Source organism: Canis lupus, chromosome 10 (assembly GCF_011100685.1).
Source record: "Canis lupus familiaris isolate Mischka breed German Shepherd chromosome 10, alternate assembly UU_Cfam_GSD_1.0, whole genome shotgun sequence".
Classification (NCBI taxonomy): domain Eukaryota; kingdom Metazoa; phylum Chordata; class Mammalia; order Carnivora; family Canidae; genus Canis; species Canis lupus.
Window position 1 is genome coordinate 18,095,452 of NC_049231.1, and position 19,585 is coordinate 18,115,036.

At 51.0% G+C, this 19,585-nt stretch overlaps 1 protein-coding gene across 7 annotated transcripts in view; it reads left to right on the forward strand.

Moving 5' to 3' along the window:
• Nucleotides 1–19,585, forward strand: part of TTLL8 (tubulin tyrosine ligase like 8) — a 48,323-nt gene that overhangs the window by 24,112 nt on the left and 4,626 nt on the right. For 5 of the 7 annotated variants that reach the window (XM_038550167.1, XM_038550168.1, XM_038550170.1 and 2 more), the window contains 4 exons: nt 550–698; nt 2,696–2,939; nt 4,964–5,399; nt 5,809–6,304. In XM_038550167.1, the coding sequence (XP_038406095.1) occupies nt 550–698; nt 2,696–2,939; nt 4,964–5,399; nt 5,809–6,304 (1,325 nt within the window). The other 2 variants (XM_038550172.1, XM_038550171.1) reach the window with 2 other exon arrangements.

A 19,585-nucleotide genomic window follows, 5' to 3' on the forward strand; every position in this document is an offset into this window, starting at 1 on the left:
GCTGAAGGCGGCACTAAACTGCTGAGCCACCTGGGCTGCCCTGGGAGTCCTGTTTTAAGAAACCTTTACGTATCCAGGGTCTTGAAAATATTGTCCTACGAATTCTTCTAGATGCAGATCTTCATGTGCATGGTCACTTAGGACCAAGGTGCAAATCAACAAGGAAGGGTTAGTCCTTGCACTAGATGGCGTGTAAGCAACAAACATCCTTATGAACAAAGAAGTTGTATCTTGAATCCTGTCTCCTACATACACAAAGATTACTTTGAGATGTTTCACGAGATACGTGAAAGTTATGCGAAAAAGGAAAACACTAGCATCTGCATTCGTGACCACAAGGGAGGCACAGATTCATTAGTTTAATAAGAGCACTAATCATAATAGATCAAGTGGATAAATTGTACTTTATTGAAATGAAAAACTCTGTTTATGAAGAAACAGTCCCTGGAGAATGGGAAGGCGTGCCAAAGTGGGGGGACATACTTAGTACGCGCGTGCCCGACAGAGGTCCCACGGCATCTCACAGGCTCTCTGGACCTTGCCTTGTAGCGGTGACGCGTTCATCTCCAACTCGAGAAATCACTTGTCACAGTGCCAGGCTCTGCTGAATAAAATCACGTCCATGAACCCCCAGACGGAGATCGACGGGCTTCGGAACATCTGGATCATAAAGCCGGCAGCCAAGTCCCGCGGCCGAGGTCAGTCGGAGGCCACCTACCGGTCCCCAGAGCGCCGTGCTCAGCCTGGGCACAGGGGTGCAGCTCCTGACGCGGGTCTTCACCAGGTCTGGATGTTCCCAAGTCAAACCGGGCTGTGCTTTTTATATTACCTCGCCCGATCTTGGCGACAGGCTTATCTGGCTACTAAGGCCGATGCAGGACTTCCTTCCCGCTCCTTACTCACCTGCAAGCACCCGCGCTCTTGGAGGCACATCCTTATCGCCTGTACCTTTTGTCTGACGGGTTCAGGTTTTGTGCCTCGTCTTGTGCAGTAGCTACGACTGTGTCCTCTTTATTCCTAATGGGCAATAACTGTGTGTTCTTTTTAAAACACAAGATCTCAGGGGTTTTAAATCTTACTTGTGTTTCTGAAGAACCAACCTTAGGTTGCATTTTTCCAACTTCCTGTGAGAGATTTTTCCCTCCCCTTTGACTCTAACTTCAGTGCTCAGCCTATTTATCTCCAGTCTTTTGTGGGCAACAATAAAGGCCTTAAGGCTGTGAAATCTCCTCCCAAGACGGCCCTGGCTGCAGCATCCTTCTTGTTTGTGTTGTGTGATGTGTTTCCTGAGCATCTAAATAGACTTTACTTTTTGTTTGGATATTTTATTTTCCCCTTTAGTTATTTGAAGAGTTTTATTGTTGTTTTAAATTCATAAAGCAGCTAGTTTTTATATGATTAGAAAAATCTTTTTTGTTTTGTGACGTTGCTGCATTCGTCTAAGCATTGTCTGTCTGGAGACATTCTCTTTCCTGGGCTTCCACCTGCTGTCCTTGAGTGCCTGCCCCCCTGGGTCCGGCTGGTGCTTCTCCACGGGCTCCATCCTGAGTCTGTGCCTCTGGACAGTAGCATCGGCCCCTGGCGGCTCCCCCGTCCACCAGGCCCGACCTTCCTCCCACTGTAGACACCTGCATCCTCAAGGATGCCCTACAGACACCTCAGACCCGCCTGTTCAAATCCAAAGGCAGTGCTTTCTGGCTGGGCACTGGCTGCGCCCCTTCCTGCTCCGAGCCCAGGATAACTTCAGAGCTTTGCTGCTTTGCCCTAGTCTTTCATTTCAGGATGGCAAGGGCTCGCTTACAGTCGAAGAGACAAGACTTGTGTTTTCGTGGGGAAAGCTCACCTCATGTGTTGCTATGCCTTGTGTCTCTGGGCCTCTGCACATGGTGCTCCCCTCCAGCGCTGTTTCAGTCAGGATAGGCCAGATTGTGCTGGTAACAAGCAGTCCCCAAACCTCAGTGGCTGTCAGTGAGACCAGTTCATCTCTAGCCATCCTCGGCCATTATGGGTTGGCACGAGCAGATAGTGGGGGCGGGAGGTCTGCTCACCAAAGTCCCCCACCATCTTGTGACATCATTCCCTCCAGGCTTCAGGGTTGTCACAGCAGAGAAAGAGGGGGCTGGAGGGTCTGGTGGTGACCCAACAGACGAGAGGGATGCATGTCACTTCTCAGGTGTCACTGGTCACCACTAGTCATATGGCCTAACTTTGGGGGGATTGAGGATGAGAAATTGCAAATTGCAGCCCCCCCCCGCAACGTGGAGGAGTAGCAGAATGGGTGTACTAATGTGCCGTCCTACCATTGGTCCCTCACCAGACCCCAGGCCCCTGGACACCTGCCCCTTGTAGCGGGCGGGCACCCCACCCCTGCCTGCTGGTTCCTTGAGGCCTGTTCACTCCACACCCCGGGCTGGTGCTCAGCCACTGCTCACTGGATGCCTTTTAAAAGTGCCTCTGTCCCCATCCCTGTCCCTCTCTATTCTTGTGTCCTCTCTTAAATCCTGGGGGCTGGCCCCCTGGTGGGAGTGCTGAGGGTGTGGCACCTGGTTGTGGCCTCCACCCTGAGGGCAGAGCCTTCCCTGCTGGGCAGCCCCACTGCACTGCTTCATGGTCCTGGATCAAAGCCACATTGGGCCTCAGGGCTGGACCTAAACCAGGCCTGAGTGCCATGGGGCTGAGTGGTGACCTCTTGCAGATATAGTGTGCATGAACCGAGTGGAGGAGATCCTGGAGCTGGTGGCTGCAGACCATCTCCCTGCCAAGGACAACAAGTGGGTGGTGCAGAAGTACATCGAGACCCCACTGCTCATCTATGACACCAAGTTCGACATCAGGCAGTGGTTCCTGGTCACCGACTGGAACCCCCTGACCATCTGGTTCTACAAGGAGAGCTACCTGCGGTTTTCAACACAGCGCTTCTCCCTGGAAAATCTGGACAGGTCAGTTGGAGCGTCAGCTTGGTGCCACGGGGTGCAGGGGTGCATAGCGTGCCCTGCCAGTACCTGCGGGAAGTGGCTGGGCTGCCAGGCCGTGTTTGCCGCTATCACCCATCACCACCTTGAGGCACAAATGAAACAGGCCTGGGTAGGTCAAAACGACCTCCATCCCCAAGGGGCAGGCCCAGGCCAGCTGTTCTTCAAAGCCAGTGCTCTGTACCCCCATAATGTGTGTCTTTTCCAGAAAATCCTAAAGGCACCATTTGCCATGTGCCCACAAGGTGCCCGGCCCCACCCGGGGATGACACGTCTCAATGACAGGCCTAGAACCTCCTTCCGGGGTGGAGGTGGCCTCCTCTGCTGGAAAGGCTGAATGCCAGCTGTGCTCACGCTGCCCCACAGCTGGCCCAGCCTGGGTGTGCATGCTCTCCCTGCTTCACCATCCTGCTCTCTGGGTCCAGCCGCATACGGGCAGGGCACCTGGGAGGTCCCTGGGGGACAGGTGCCTATGCCAGCCCCTCAGACCCCCTCAGGAGTCCCTCTTTGTGAGCCCAAGATGTCTGGTCTTGGCTCCACTTCTTGGGGTCTGCAGAGCAGGGAGGCTGCTGGACTGGCTGGGGAGGTAGGGGTGTAGGCCTCCAGCCTGTGGGACATGAGAATGGCCTGAGGGGTCCTCTGAGGACCCCAAGAAGTGGGGAGCATGTGAGTCAGAAAAGGCCAGGATGGTGTGGACCGCACCCCAGATCCCAAGGCCCCTGGGGGGAGGGCGCAGGGGCAGGTAGCACATGGACGGGGCACAGGCTCAGACGTCCAGGAACAGGAACGGGGTGCCAGGGGTAGGGGGACCCACACCTCCCCAGGGTCTCCAGGTGGACGGGATGTGCGTGTGGCAGGGATGGCAAGGCCCTCTGCAGAGTGTTGGGAACAGGCCACCGTCAAGGCAGAGAATTTTCTTTGCCTCTGTCCAAACCAGGGGCTCCCTGTTCTGCCTTGTACCCACTGGGCATGCGGGGGTGGGTGCCTAGGCATCTTGACCAGGGCTTTAGAGGGGAGTCGTGGCTCCGGGAGAAGGGGTCCTGGAGAGAGGAGTCCTGGAGGAGGGGTTCCGGGGGGAGGGGCTCCGGGAGGAGGAGTCCAGGAGGAGGGGCTCTAGGGGGAGGGGTCCCGGAGGTGGGGCCCCAGAGGAGGGGTCCTGGGACTCCCCCGTGCACGAGGAGCCCCTCTCGCCCTCCCACCCAGGCCCCGGGGCCCAGCCAAGCCATGTGCCTGGTGGATCTCTTGCCCTCTCAGCCCCAGGATATCTGTCTGGGACCGTAACCCTCCCCCAGGCAGACAGAGATTCCCCGAAATCGGTCCCTCCTGGCCTACCTGTGCGGGGACTGCAGGGTTGGCACTGGGGGGGGGGTCCACTTCCCCGCGCCCACGGCTCCCGGGTCCCAAGGCCCTTCTGTCTGCTGCCTCTTTTCCGTTTGTCCTCTGGAAGGACGACCTGTCCAGGAACCCAGGGAGGGGCCCCCTTCCCTCGTGGTTCATCTCGTCCAAGTTACCTGTTTCTAAACCTGTTTGGAACAAGGCAAGAGAGTCAATTAATGGAACCTTCACGGAGACTCACCTTGTGTCCCTAGACCAGCTCTTCAAGGGCCACAGCTCTACTGCCAGATGCAGATGGGGAAACTGAGGCTCTGGGAGGCATTACTCCTGGAGGTCCTGGAGCTACCAGAGCCCCTCTTTAGGCTGCCCTGTGCCAGGGCACAGGGCCGTGAGAGCAGAGTCTCCGTGGGCGGGGCCAGGGGTGGCTGAGGGTCCCCATGGGCAGGGCGGGGTAGGTTGGGGCATGGAGTTCGGAGACTGGGGTCCGGGGGCGCAGTCTGGAAGTAGGGTTGTGGGTCCCAGCATGGAGACGGGGTCCCGGGTTGCAGGGACGGCAGAGGTCCAGGGTCTGGGATCCGGTGGTGGCATGGGGGTGCAGGGTGGGTCCGGGTCTGGTCCTGTCCGGGTACTGACTGCGCGGCCTCACCCTGGCGCAGTGCCATCCACCTGTGCAACAACTCCATCCAGAAGCACCTGAAGAATGACAAGGACCGAAGCCCCTTGCTGCCCTACCACAACATGTGGACCAGCACCAGGTTCCGGGAGTACCTGCAGAAGAGGGGCCGCGGGACTGTGTGGGCCAGCGTCATCTATCCGTCCATGAAGCGGGCCATCACCAACACCATGAGGGTGGCCCAGGACCATGTGGAGCCGCGCAAGAACAGCTTCGAGCTGTACGGGGCTGACTTCATCCTGGGGCGCGACTTTCAGCCCTGGCTCATCGAGATCAACTCGAGCCCCACCATGCACGCATCCACGCCGGTCACGGCCCAGCTGTGCGCCCAGGTGCAGGAGGACACCATCAAGGTGGTGGTGGACCGCAAGGTGGACCGCAACTGCGACATCGGCAACTTTGAGCTGCTGTGGAGACAGGTGAGGGGCGAGGGCCAGGCGGGTGGAGGTCGGCCGGCCGGCGGCACCTGCTCCTGCCTGCCCCTGACTGTAGCCACTTCCAGCAAACTGAGCAGGCAGTGAGGCCCACGCCCCGGGTTCACCCCGCGCCCCAGGCCTGGCCCCAGCCGGCCCTCACCACTCTGCCGCGCTCCCTCTCCTCCCCACCATCCCCAGCTCCGTGCCCACCAGGCTGCGTGGTCCCTTTGCCAGGGACTCCAGCTCCACGGGGGGACCCTGTGCCCGGGGGGCCCTGGAGGAGGGGGCCTGGTGGGCAGCCCTGCTTCTCTTGAGGCCTCACGCCCAGCTGGCTGGCGGACACAGGAAGGGGGAGCAGAGGTCCCGGGCCAGGGCCTGCCAGCCACCCCTGACCCCACCCTCCCCTGCGTAGCCTGCTGTGGAGCTGCCGCCCTTCCACGGCTCCGACCTCTGCGTGGAAGGCGTCAGCGTGAAGAGAACCAAGAAGTACATGCCTCCCATTTCCAACGTGACCTTTTCATCTTCCCTCTTGAACATTCAGCCACTAAAAGTGAGGTGCCCCTCGGCCATGCCAAGGCCAGCTCTGGGACCTCCACAAATGGCTCTGCAGCAAGACTTGAAAGTGAAGGATGCGAAGGTCCTCGCATACACCTTGCCTGTGCCCCTAAAGAGGGCAGCCGAGAGGAACTGTAAGGTCCAGTCCGCCAACGCCGAGTCTGGTGGGAGGATAGAGCTCCCCACTTGTCGTTTTCAACACATAGACAGTAAGACCCCAAAAACTGGTCTTACCAAAGCCGAGTCCCACAAGCACTCAGAGGCAAACTCACTAAGTGTGCACCCACTGCTGTCCGTGCTCCCACGCGTGAAGACAGTGGAGGGCGCTCTGTTTCAGCCACCCAAACCACCAGGTAACAGCGCGGCCACTTGCACCTGTCCCAGTCCTGGGGCTGCTTGGGGCTGCCCGCTGCGCGTCCCACAGGGCAAGGCAGGGGCCTGTGGCCCAGGCAGCAGGTGCATCCTGATGCGGGCACCGGCCTGAGCTCAGAGCGGGCTCGGGCCCCCCTGGTCCCATCCTGGGACTGGCCAGGTGGTTGGGGTAGCGGGCTCCTGCAGCAGCCGTGCCAGGGACCCCTCACAGGACCGGTGGGTGACACCTGATGTGCTGTAGTGCCCGTGGGGGATTGAGTTCACCGTGTGAACAGTGCCAGGGGCCGTGGACAGGCGCCCACGATCACTGGGATCTTGTTTTGGGTTTCCTGAAGTTCCTGATGGTGCTGAGCCTGTGCAGCCTGGGAGCCTGTCCCAGACCGGGCTCAGAGCTCAGGCAGACAGGTGGGGGGCAGCCCCGGGTCTCTGGGGGCACCTGGCACCCTGCAGTAGCCCGGAGAGTATGTGTGATGAAAAGGCTCGAGTGGCCACTCCCACACCCCCGCCTGGTTCTGCTCCAGGGACATTTGCCTTCTCAAACACACCTAGTATCTGTACCGACTGTTCCCTCCCCCGGCCTGGGTCTCCGTGTCTCTCTCCCTCCCCCTCCTTCCCTCTCTCCCCCCTCCCTCCCTGGCACCGAAGCCTCTTTGCCCCTCGTCTGTCTGCTGGCTGCTTGCCCCCCAGAGTGCAGGTCCCTAAGGGCCGCGCACTTTCTGCTGTTTTCACCGCTCACCAAGACACCTGGGATGGTGTGTGGCACACAGCCAGTGCCCAGTAGGTGTTTACCAGATGAAGATGCTTCCAGAGCTGGCGGTGCCCTCGGAGGACATCCCCGGGCCCACCCACTGCCCTCGCCGCATGTCCAGTCTGACACTGCGGCTGGGCAGCCCTGCCACTCGGCAACTTGCTTCTGTATGGATGATTTCCAGATTTTTCCCTGTTACGAAAACAGTGTGCTCCCCATAACACACTGTGCGGCTTCCTATGGGTCTGCTTCTGGGAGTGTAGTGTCGATGGAGTGCACACAGCTTCAGCCTCACTGTGGGGCGTGGGGAACTGTGTCCTTCCGACATCCTGGAGCCCGGAGTTGGAATCAAGGTGCTGGCAGGGCCGTGCTCTCAAAGGCTGTTGGGAAGAATCCTTCCTTGTTTTTTGCAGCTTCTGGTGGCCGCTGGCAATCCTCGCTGTGCTTGGCTCGTAGATGTGCCCCTCCGGGCTCACATGGTGTTCTTTCCCTGTGTCTGTGTCCAAAATCCACTCTTAGAAGGACAGCATTGTTGTACTAGGGCCCACCGTCCTCCCTCCAGAGTGACCTCTGCAGTGACTATTTCTAAATAATGTCACATTCACAGATTCCAGGTGGACATGACCTTGTGGGGTGGGCTCCAACCTGGTGCTCTGAGCCTCATAAGCATGGCCAAAGGGGCCGCACTCTGCGTTCACACCCATGGCTGTTGCTCCCATTGCTACCAGCACTGGGCGCCGAGGGACATCTGATGTTTGCCTCTGGACGGAGTGCCACACTGCTCATTTCCATTTTTCTGCTTACCAATAAAATGGCCTATTTTCAGACATGCATTGGCCATTTACGTTTCCTCTCCTCTTTTTTTTTTAAGATTTTATTTATTCATGAGAGACACAAAGAGAGAGGCAGAGACACAGGCAGAGGGAGAGGCAGACTCCCTGCAGAGACCCTGATGTGGGACTCGATTCCAGGACCGGGATCATAGCCTGAGCCAGAGGCAGATGCTCAACCACTGAGCCACCTAGGCATCCCTATGTTTCCTCTCCTAAAAAGAACCCACTCAACCCTTTGCCCCATTGTCCTTAGACTCCTGGGTCTGTTTCTTTTGGATTTGTAGGGGTGACGTCTATTCTGGATTCTCCTTTTTCAGTTGACTGTGTTACAAATACTGTCCCCCACGCTGTGATTTGTCTTTTTGCTCCTTTATGGTATCTTTTGATGTAAAGTCACCTTAATTTTAATAAACTTAAACTGGTCAACCTTTTCCTCGATGGTGGGAGATTTCTGTGGCTTATAGCCTTACCCTGAGGTCATGAAAATAACTTCCAGGGGCTTCTTCTATAAGTGCTGCCATTGCTCATACATTTCACTCTTTAATGCTCCTGGAATTGATGAGACCTGGGGTCCTACACAGTTTCATAGGGGACCCAACTGTGGGAAGCCCCTCATCCATAGGTCACCACTGTCACATACGGTATCTTTGGACTTTCTGGTCAGTTCCATCGGTGTGTTCATCTGCCCTGGACCGAAGCCCCAGTGTCTTCATCACTGTAGCTTTGCAGGACATCTTTATGCTAGTCAGCCTTGTTTTTCTTCCTTGGAGATGACTTGACTCTTGAGCCCTCACACTTCCATGCAAGCTGTAGAACCAGATTGTCAAGACCCACCAAAAAAAATTAAAATTAAAAAATGTTGACTGAGGTTAAATTTATGTATCAGTTTGAGGAGAACTGACTTCTTTACATTTTTGCCTTATGATCTATGAACATGGTATATCTCTCCATGTACTTGTCCTTTAATGTTTTTCAGTAAACTCCTAGACTTTTCTTTGTAATGGCTTATGCTTTTTTTTTTTTTAAAGATTTTATTTATTTATCCATGAAAGACAGAGGCAGAAACACAGGCAGAGGGAGAAGCAGGCTCCATGTGGGGAGCCTGATGCGGGACTCAATCCCGGGGCTCCAGGATCACACCCTGGGCCGAAGGCAGGCGCTAAACTGCTGAGCCACCCAGGGATCTCTGCTTTTTTTTTTTTTAAGTTCGATTTAGTTTTATATGTGTTTTGTTTTTTTTATTCTATGATAAGTAGTATCAACATTTTTATGTTTTCTTTATTTTTCTTTTCAACGAATTGTGGCTGGTTGATAGAAATGGAATTGATTTTTGTGAATCAGTCTCTTTTCAATCCAGCCGTCTTGGCTAATGTTTCTATCAATTCTATTAATATATTTAAAGATTATTTTGAATTATTCACATGCACAATTATATCATCTGAAGAGTTTTCCATTTCTTGCTATTATAGATTTTGTATCTTTTTCTTATTTTATTGCACTGCCTAGAACCTTATTTAATTGATCCATTTTTCTCATTTCACTGGATGGCAGGTACATATACTCTGGTTAGTCATAATCCTTGGTTCATGGCAAAGTTTCATTGTTTGTCCTTACATGGCTCACTTTTATTTAGATAGTTTTAAAGACAGAATTAGGGGCACCTGGGTGGCTCAGTTGGTAAAACATCTGCCTTTAGCTCAGGTCATGATCTCAGGGTCCTGGGATTGATCCCCACGTCAGGCTCCCTGCTCAGTGGGGCGCCTGCTTCTCCCTCTTCCTCTGCTCCCCCTGCCCATGCTCTCTTTCTCTCTCTCAAATGAATAAATAAAATGTTAAAAAAAAAAAAAAACTAAAACTGTAATGAGAACCATAGAGTGATTTCACATCGACCCATCTCTGGCATCCCTACTCCCTGCATCTCCCCCTGAAGTGACCATTATCCTTAAAATCACATTTGTCAAATCCTTGTTTTCCTTTTTAGTTTTGTGGCATCCATATGCATTCTTTAAAAGATTTTTAGGGGATCCCTGGGTGGCTCAGCAGTTTAGCGCCTGCCTTCAGCCCGGGATGTGATCCTGGAGACCCGGGATCGAGTCCTGCATCGGGCTCCCTGCGTAGAGCCTGCTTCTCCCTCTGCCTGTGTCTCTGCCTCTCTCTCTGTCTATCATGAATAAATAAATAAAATCTTTTTTTTAATTTTTTTATTATTTATTTATGATAGTCATACAGAGAGAGAGAGAGAGAGGCAGAGACACAGGCAGAGGGAGAAGCAGGCTCCATGCACCGGGAGCCTGACGTGGGACTCGATCCCGGGTCTCCAGGATCGCGCCCTGGGCCAAAGGCAGGCGCCAAACCGCTGCGCCACCCAGGGATCCCAAATAAAATCTTTTTTAAAAAAAGATTTTTAATTTCAAGCTGTTTTTACTTTTTAAGAAGGGCACGATGCTTACATTTTCACCAAGTATCAAATTTGCTAAAATTCATCTACTCTGCTGTATGTCACTGCAGCTCATTTCTTTTTTTTTAAAGTTCTTTCTTTCTTTCTTTCTTTCTTTCTTTCTTTCTTTCTTTCTTTCCTTCTTTCTGAGAGAGAGGGACAGAGCAAGCACAAGAAGAGGAAGGCCAGAAGAAGAGGGAGAACCAGACTCCCCACCAAGCAGGGAGCCCCGACCCCGGGGGCTTGATCCCAGGACCTTGGGATCATGGCCTGAGCCAAAGGCAGATGCTTAACTGACTGAGCCACCCAGACGTCCCACAGCTCATTTCTTTGTGAGACTATTTTATAAACATTCTTTCACTGCCCTGTGATTGTGTATTTAGATTGTTTCCAGGGTTTGCTGTTGTGAATAGTGTCTCTGTGAACATTCTTGTCCATATCTCTTGTTTTACACGAGTGAGTGTTTCTTGTGAGATGCTTCAGAATGGAATTGCTACCTTGTGGGATATCTGGATGCTCGATTTTAGATGTCCACGAACTGTTTTCCAAGTGCTTTGAGGCCCCTATCTCTCAATCTTGTGAATCTGTGGAATTACCAACATTTTGAGTCATCAGATTTTCTGATTTTCATCAATCAAATGGACTTAAGAAAAGTCTTGCTGTAATCTTGATTTGCATTTCACTGGTTAACTGCGTTAAATATCTCAGTATGTGTTTATTAATTATGTGAATTCCTCTTCTGGGAAATATCTGTTCATATCTTTTGCCTGTTTTTCTGTGAGATTGTGTATGTTCATAGTTATCTATTGTGAACAGCTTCTCCCAGTTTATAACTGTATTTTTGGTTTTTAAAAAGTACCTTTCGGGACGCCTGGGTGGCTCGGGTATTGAGCATCTGCCTTTGGCTCTGGGCGTGATCCCCAGATCCCGGGATCGAGTCCTGCATCGGGCTCCCTGCATGGAGCCTGCTTCTCCTTCTGCCTGTGTCTCTGCCCCTCTGTATGTCTCTCATGAATAAATGGATAGAATCTTTAAAAAAAAAAAGTATCTTTTGATGAGAACTGAATTTCAGGATATGTGCTGCCAAAGTGAACACTGAAAACTGAATTTCATTGTGGTCAAAGTTATCGGTATTTTTTCTAGTCAGTGCTATTTTTGTTCTAAGAAATTTTTCCTTACCTTGAGGTTTAAAATATTATTTACCTACATTTATTACTAGGAGTTTCAAATTTTGTCTTTGATGTAGAAGTCATAACCCATCTGGAATTGATTTTTTAATATTTAATATGGTATGGTAAGAATCAAATTTTATCTTTGTCCATAGAGATAACTTTTTACATTTATTAGTAGAAAAATCTCTTTCTTTCCCACTTTGTGAACTGACACCTCACTCTACCTGAGTCAGTCTATCTCTGGAGTCTCTATTTTATTCCACAGGTGAATTTGCACCCCTGCACCAGTGCCACACTATCTTCACATCGGGGGGACAAGTCACCTCTCTTTGCCAATTTTCCTTCTTGGATTCACTCCCTTCTACATAAATGTCATAATTGCTTTTATCAAGTTCTACAGCAAATCCTATTGAGATTTTAGTTGGGTTTGCATTGACTCCCTAGATTAATTTGGGGGAAATTAGCAGATTAATGAAACAATATCTTCCTACCCATGAACATGATATACTTCTCCATTTACTTTATATGTTCCTTAAATTTTATATTTTCCTAATAGAGATTATATATATCTTTTATTATATTTATTCTTAGTTTCTTGATATACTATAGGACTGCACATGATGCCATCTCTCTATATCATTGCTTGCTGCTGGTTTATAAAATGCAACTGATGTTTATATTTTAATTTTCTATACTGCCACATTTCTAAACTCTCATTATTTCTAAAAATTTCTATGTACATTCTTCTGAATTTTCTCTGTAAGTAATTCTATATCATGTGCGGATAGCTTTGTATCTTCTATTCCAATTTTGTCTGTAATTTCTTTGTCTTGTCGTATTGTAGTGGCTAGAACCTCCTATACAGTATTGAATTCTTGATTTTAAAAGGAATGTTTTTAGGGGATCCCTGGGTGGCGCAGCGGTTTAGCGCCTACCTTTGGCCCAGGGCGCGATCCTGGAGACCCGGGATCGAATCCCACATCAGGCTCCCGGTGTGTGGAGCCTGCTTCTCCCTCTGCCTGTGTCTCTGCCTCTCTCTCTCTCTCTCTCATGAATAAATAAAATCTTTAAAAAAAATAAAAGGAATGTTTTTAACATTTCCTCATTTATAATGACATTTTTCTAGGTCTTTATGAACTTATAGATATGATATAAATATATATAGACACTCTAGCATGTTAAAGAAGTTTCTTTCTAATTATTACCAAGAATTTGTATTGTGAGTAGGTAGTGAATTTTCTCAAAAAACTTTTTTTGTGGGGATCCCTGGGTGGCGCAGAGGTTTAGCGCCTGCCTTTGACCCAGGGCGCGATCCTAGAGACCCGGGATCGAATCCCACATCGGGCTCCCGGTGCATGGAGCCTGCTTCTCCCTCTGCCTGTGTCTCTGCCTCTCTCTCTCTCTCTCTGTGACTATCATAAATAAATTTTTAAAAAGTTAAAAAAAAACTTTTTTTGCATCTATGAGGTTATCATAAGCTTTTTCTCCTTTGTACTATTAAAATGGCGAATAACGTCAATTGTTTTTTTTTAACTTGGCTTGATGTTAAGCTCGATATATGGCTAGATTTTGTTTCTTACATGTAGTTGAAATTCATTCTCAACCATAATTTATTTATTCATACTATTATTTATAGACATTTACATTGTTTCTAGTTCAGACTATTACAAATAGTGCTGCCATGAATGTTCTTGAGTTTGGTGAAATACATACCCTGGGGGCGCCTGGGTGGCTCAGTCGGTTAAGCATCTGGCTCTTGATTTTGGCTCAGGTTGTGATTTCAGGGTAGTGCAATCGAGCCCCACTCTGGGCTCCCCACTCTGTGGGGAGTCTGCTTGTCTCCCATCTCCCCCTGCTTCTCCCCTCAGCTTGTGCTCCCTCTCTAAAGTAAATCTTCTAAAAAAAAACAAACCATACTTACACTGTTCTGTGCTGAGTCACGCACTCAGCTTTGGCAGGCATCACGCCTAAGGATTTTCCACAGTGAACATGCCAGGTTACATCCCACCACAACGTAAGGGTGTCCCGGTTGCTCTATACTCTTGCCAGCGCTAGCTATTCTCTTTATGTTTATTTTGGCCATTCTGGTGGAAGAGTAGTGGCTTCACATTGTAGCTTCAATTTGCATTTCCCTGATGACGAATGAAGCTCAGCTTTCTCATTTATGTTCCCTTTGAACATACTCTTGTAAAGTTCCAATTTCTGCGTTTGGACAAATTTTTTTGTTGGCCTAATCGTATTGGCTTATATGAGTTCTCTAGATATTGTAGATGCAAGCCCCTTGGTAGGCAGATCTATTAAAAATATCTTTTCTTGGGGCACCTGGCTGGCTCAGTCTGTAGAGCGCATGACTCTTGACTTCAGAGTTTCAGTTCAAGCCCCATGTCAGGGATAGAGATTACTTAAAGAAAATAAAATCTTGAGACACCTGGGTGGCTCAGTGGATAAGTGTCTGCCTTCAGCTCAGGGCATGATCCCAGGGTCCTGGAATCAAGTCCCACATCAGGCTCCCCGCATGGAGCCTGCTTTTCCCTCTGTGTGTCTGCTTCTCTCTGGGTCGCTCATGAATTATTATTAAATCTTAAAAAAAAAAAGAAAATAAAATCTTAAAAAATATATATCTTCTCTCATCCTATGATTTGCCTTTCCTTCTCTTCATAACGTCTTCAATGCACCTAAGTTATTAATTTCAGTATCTTCCAGTATCAATGTTTCTTTTATGATTAGCACCTTTTGTTTTCTGTTTGATAAATTTTTGCCTACCCCAAAGTCACAAAAAGTCACTTCTCTTTTCTTCTGAAAGTTGTGTTGTTGATACCTTTCACATTTAGATCTGTATTCCATCTAGAATAGTTTTAGGGGGATCCCTGGGTGGCGCAGCGGTTTGGCGCCTGCCTTTGGCCCAGGGCGTGATCCTGGAGACCCGGGATCGAATCCCACGTCGGACTCCCGGTGCATGCAGCCTGCTTCTCCCTCTGCCTGTGTCTCAGCTTCTCTCTCTCTCTCTGTGTGACTATCATAAAATAAAAAAAATTTTTTTAAATTAAAAAAAAAGAATAGTTTTAGTATGTGGTGTGATGTGTAGGGTTTAATACTCATTATTTTTTCGGTATGGGTATTTAGCCAATGCTACGGTACGGTATGTTAGAAACACTGTTCCTACCTGTACCGTACCGTATACACAGGTGGCTGCAGTCTCTTCCTGTGTTTGGACTCTACTCTGTTCCAATTGTCTGCCTATCTTTTTTAGTCAGGTTTTGGCAGGAAGAAAGCTACATAACAAAGGCACCTTCCCCTACCCCCCTCCCGCGCCACCACCACCCAGTGGTGTGGTTGGCACACCCAACAAAATGTGCAGGGTGCTCAAGAGACCCGTGGAGGACAGGCTCTCCCCATAATCCACTAGTCAGTCCTGCTCAGCCTCTGGTGAGTTTTGACATGAGTGTCCACTCTACTGGCCATTCGGATTAATGTGACTGGCAGAGATTGACACCAAATCTCTTCAGTTTGATACATGTCTTAGGCTACCTTCTAAAGGCTTCAAGTAGCAGGAAGGGGCCAACCTGCGGCCCTGACCTCAGCCCAGACTCGGCGTGCTCTAAGTCCCAGACAGCCAGTCTGGTGCTCATGAAGACCCACACGACTGAGTTTAGACTGACCTCTCATCTTTGATGTCATTGCCAATATAGGCACAGTGACGGGCTGACAAGCCACCCCCACCCCCCACCCCGCACCCCTGCTGGAGAAGGTTTGTGAGGTCCACCCAACCTGCAACCCCCTCCCCCATACAAATTTGCTTCGTTGCTGACATGCTGCACCCCGGTGGCCTTGCGTGGCACAAGCCAGCTGGTTTCACAGCCCACGGACGGATGGGTCAGACCCTGTCGCAGCTGCTGTTTGACTGCCCCTCTGGGCCGCATGCCAGGTCCGCAGGACAGAGAGCACCAAACTTCCCCTGTCCTGGACCTCCAGGCTCTAAGAGCTCCCCACAGATGTGCCTTCTGGTCCTCCATCCATAGCCACAAACTCAGTTCTCCTCTCCTTCCACTATCCTTTCCTTCCATCTGGAACATTCCACTGGAGATGGACCATAGCCCTGTGTTGGTGCTCAAGGACCATGCCATCTCCATGGAGAATCCAGGTGGCAGAGCTGGGACCAAGTTTGAATCTTGTGGGCCCCCGTTAGGCTGGCTTCAGCAGAGGGGGCACGGCTGGGGTGCGAGGCTGCTAGGGAAAGAAAGCAGCTCCACACCTGGCCACATTCCCCTGGAGCAGGTGAGGGGGTAACAGGCTGTCCCAGTCCTGGGTCGTGCCACACGGGTGGCAGGAAGCCCGGGGTACCACCTAACACCCCAACTACGGGCCCGTTGCTGGTTACCAAGGTGACAAGAGGCGCACCGCCGCGGACTGGCCCAGGGGTCAGCAAACCGCAGCCTGCAGCCTGTTTCTCTGTGGCCTGTGAGCTGAGAACAGTCCTTACCTTTATATTTATTTTATTTTATTTTATTTTTAAAAATTTTTTGAAGATTTTATTTATTTATTCATGAGAGGCACACACACAGAGAGAGAGGCAGAGACACAGGCAGAGGGAGAAGCAGGCTCCACGCAGGGAGCCTGACGCGGGACTCGATCCCAGGACCCCAGGATCACGCCCTGGGCTGAAGGCGGTGCTAAACCGCTGGGCCACCTGAGCTGCCCGGTCCTTACCTTTTTAAAAGGTCATAAAAAAAAATAATAATAACCAGCAAAGACTATGAGAGACTTCCCTCTGTCCCTGTCAGAGAAAGTTTGCCGCCCCCTCCACAGATGGTGACCGACGACCAGCCTTCTGTCCCACAGCCTTCCTGCCAGCACCACGAGCTGATTCGGTGGATTTCCTGCGTCCTGAGTCACCACGGTTTAGCCTCAGGCTTTGTCACCACCTCATGCGGGTCTCCTGGCCAGGGTGTGACATTTCCCTCCCACCCACTGGGCTGTTCCAAAGCCAGTGCCACCTGCTTTGGGTTTGTCGCAGCCGCGGCACCACTCTCTCTGGATGCGTCCCAGTCATCCCACATGGCAAAGGACTCCAGCGCTCGGTGCTTGAACAAACATTCCCGCTCCCGAGGCTGCAGGGCCGGGCTGCGCTGGCTCCCAGCCTGCCGGCTGGGTTCGGGCCAGTTCCCCGTGAGCCCTCCTCCCTGAGCCCGTGGCTGCCCAGCACGCGTTCCAAGACGCCAGCGGGGCGTGCCAGGGCCTGGAGCCTTCCTGCAGCGTCCGCGGGTGACAGCAGGCCACCGGGGGTGGGAGGGACGTTCTTGGCCTCGGTCCTTCCACGTACATTTCAGGGTCAACCGGGGACTTCGAAGGAAGGAAGGGTGGGGGGCAGGCTGGGGTTCTAAGTGGGATCACCTTGGTGGGGCCCATCATGCTGGGGACAGCTGACCCCTTTTTTATTTTGCGTCTTTCAGAGCATGACTGTGATCGCCTCCATCTGATTAAGGCTCCTTCTGTTGGTGTGTTTTGTGGTTTTTCAGCGTAGGGGTTGACACCTCTCGCGTTAGGTTTCCTCCCTTTAGGCACTTGGTGGTTTTTCATGCCATAGGAAATAGTATCTCTCCTTTTTTAAAAATGATTTTATTTACTTGAGAGAGAACACAAGCAGAGGGAGCAACAGAGGCAGAGGGAGAAGCAGGCTCCCCGCGGAGCAGGGAGCCCCACACGGGACTCGATCCCGGGACCCCAAGATCACGACCTGAGCTGAAGGCAGACGCTCAACCGCTGAGCCCCCAGGCGCCTGGGTCACACCTCTTTTCACACTGTGTTCTTAAGGCACAGCTGACGCTCAGTGCGTGCGGACCGCGGGGGGACAGTTTGACATGTTACACCTGCACATGCAGCACCCAGATCGAGGCCGGTGACGGTTTTCACGTCCCTGGGCCCCTTTCCACTCTGCACTTCGGGGACAACGGCTGTCCCACCGAAGTCTCCGCAGATTGTTTTTGGCCGTGTGTGCCCCCCCCCCCCCCCGTGTGTGGCCCCTCGCACACTGCGCCCGGCTGAGCGGCCACCTGTCCGCAGAGTCCCTGGCGCCCGCGGGCCGGGCTCACCTGCTGCTCCAGTGATGCCCGGGGCCTGTGTCCCGGGCAGAGGGGCGGCCGCCGCGCAATGGCCCCTGGTCTCCAGCGGGGATGTGTGCCCCGCCCTGGCGCCCTAGGCCACAGGGTGCTTCTCTGCTGTAGAAGAAACTGCCGGCTTTCCCTAGCAGGTGCGATGCTCTGCGCTCTGTGCGGCACCCCCGTGTCGCCCACGCTCCGCAGCCACAACTGTAGCGTCCTGGCCCTGCTGGCAGGTGGGTACGCAGTGACCTCTCACCGCGGCCTTAACCTGTGTTTCCCTGATGGCCAATGGCGCTGAGCACTTCGCCTTGCGCTTCCCGGTTATTCCTTATGATGTCCCTATCTCATTCTTTTGCCCATTTTTCAATGAAATCATTCATGTTTTTGTTGTTTACTTGTTGTGGCTTGTATGTATGTGATGCATTTATTTGTCAGATGCACATATGGAGAATATTTTCCAGTCGGCGGCTTGCCTTTTCACTTTCTTAGTGACGCCTTTTGAAAAGTAGAACTATTTCATGAAGCCTAACTTACCACTTTTCCCTTTCGGGGCTACTGCTTTTGGCATCTTGTCTGAAAGAGCTTGGCCCACACCTAAGTCAGAAAGATATCCTCCAAGGCCTCCTTCTAGAAGCTCTGTGGTTTTGACCCTCACATTTTGGTCTGGGATCCATCCTGAATTCAACTTTTTGCACGTGGCATGAAGGGGCCGAGGCCCATGTGGTTTTCTTAGCGACGTCCTGTTACCATTACCAGAAAGGCTCATGCCCCCCGCCTCATCAGAAACAGACTCTCCAGAATGAAATCTGGGTTCTCTACTCTGGCCCATTTTTCTGTTTACCTGTTCTTAGGCTAATATCTCACGAAAGCACTGCCTTAAGTATCTCACTTTGGAAAAAAGTCAGGGAATGGGATTGTGTAAGTTCTCCGGCAGCTTCCTGCTCAGTGTTGCCTTGGCTGTTCTCCGTCTTTTGAATTTTCATATAAATGTTGCCATCAGCTCATACGTTTCTACAAGAGCTGGTGGGGTTCTGACTGGGCCCACGTCCCATCTACACATCCTTTTAGGGGGAATTGACATCCTGTGATGTGCAGACTTCCAATGTCTGGGTGTGATGTACTCAACAGTCATTTGGATGTTCTTGAGTTTTCCTCTGCAATATTTTAGCATAGACTGCTTAAATCAAACTTATCTGTATCTGACGTATTTTTGATGCGTTTATAAATGTATTTTTATAAATAAATTTTGATACTTTTATAAATGGTGCCTTTTTTTATATAAGAATGTATAAAATCTATCATCTTGGCAGATCTCAGCTATTCCAGACAGCATCACCACGTTTGCCGTCACATCCTCAGACCTTACTCATCTTCGAGCTCCCCGTGTGGACCCTTGACCGGCCTCTCCCTGCCGCCCCTGCACCTGGCCCCTGGCAGCCACTTTCTATTACTCTGTTGCTATGAGTTTGACTTTTTTTCTTTTCAGATTCCACTTGTGAGTGTTGTAAATGGTGTTTGAAATTTTATTTTCCATTTACTTGTGCTAATGTATAGAATATTCCCTTGTTCTTTGTACATTGACCCTGTAGTGCAAAGTGCTTATAAATTGACTTCTTGGTTCTCATAGTTTGTGATGTCTTTGGATTTTCCATGTAATCACATCAAGCCATAGAGAGTTCTTTTACTTCTTTCTGGTCTTTATGCCTTTGTTTCTCATTCTTGACTGGTTGCACTAGCTGGAACCTCCGGGGAGGAAGAGGGGGCAGGTGTCCATCTGTGATATTAGCAGGAGGTTTTCCTCGAGGGCACCTTGTCACTTTAGAGGCAGTTCCCTCTCTTTTGTTTCCTGAAAGTGCTTTTCCTTCCTTCCTTCCTTCCTTCCTTCCTTCCTTCCTTCCTTCCTTCCTTCCTTCCTTCCTTCCTTCCTTCCTTCCTTCTTCTTCCATCCCCTCCTTCCTCCCTACTTCCTTCTTT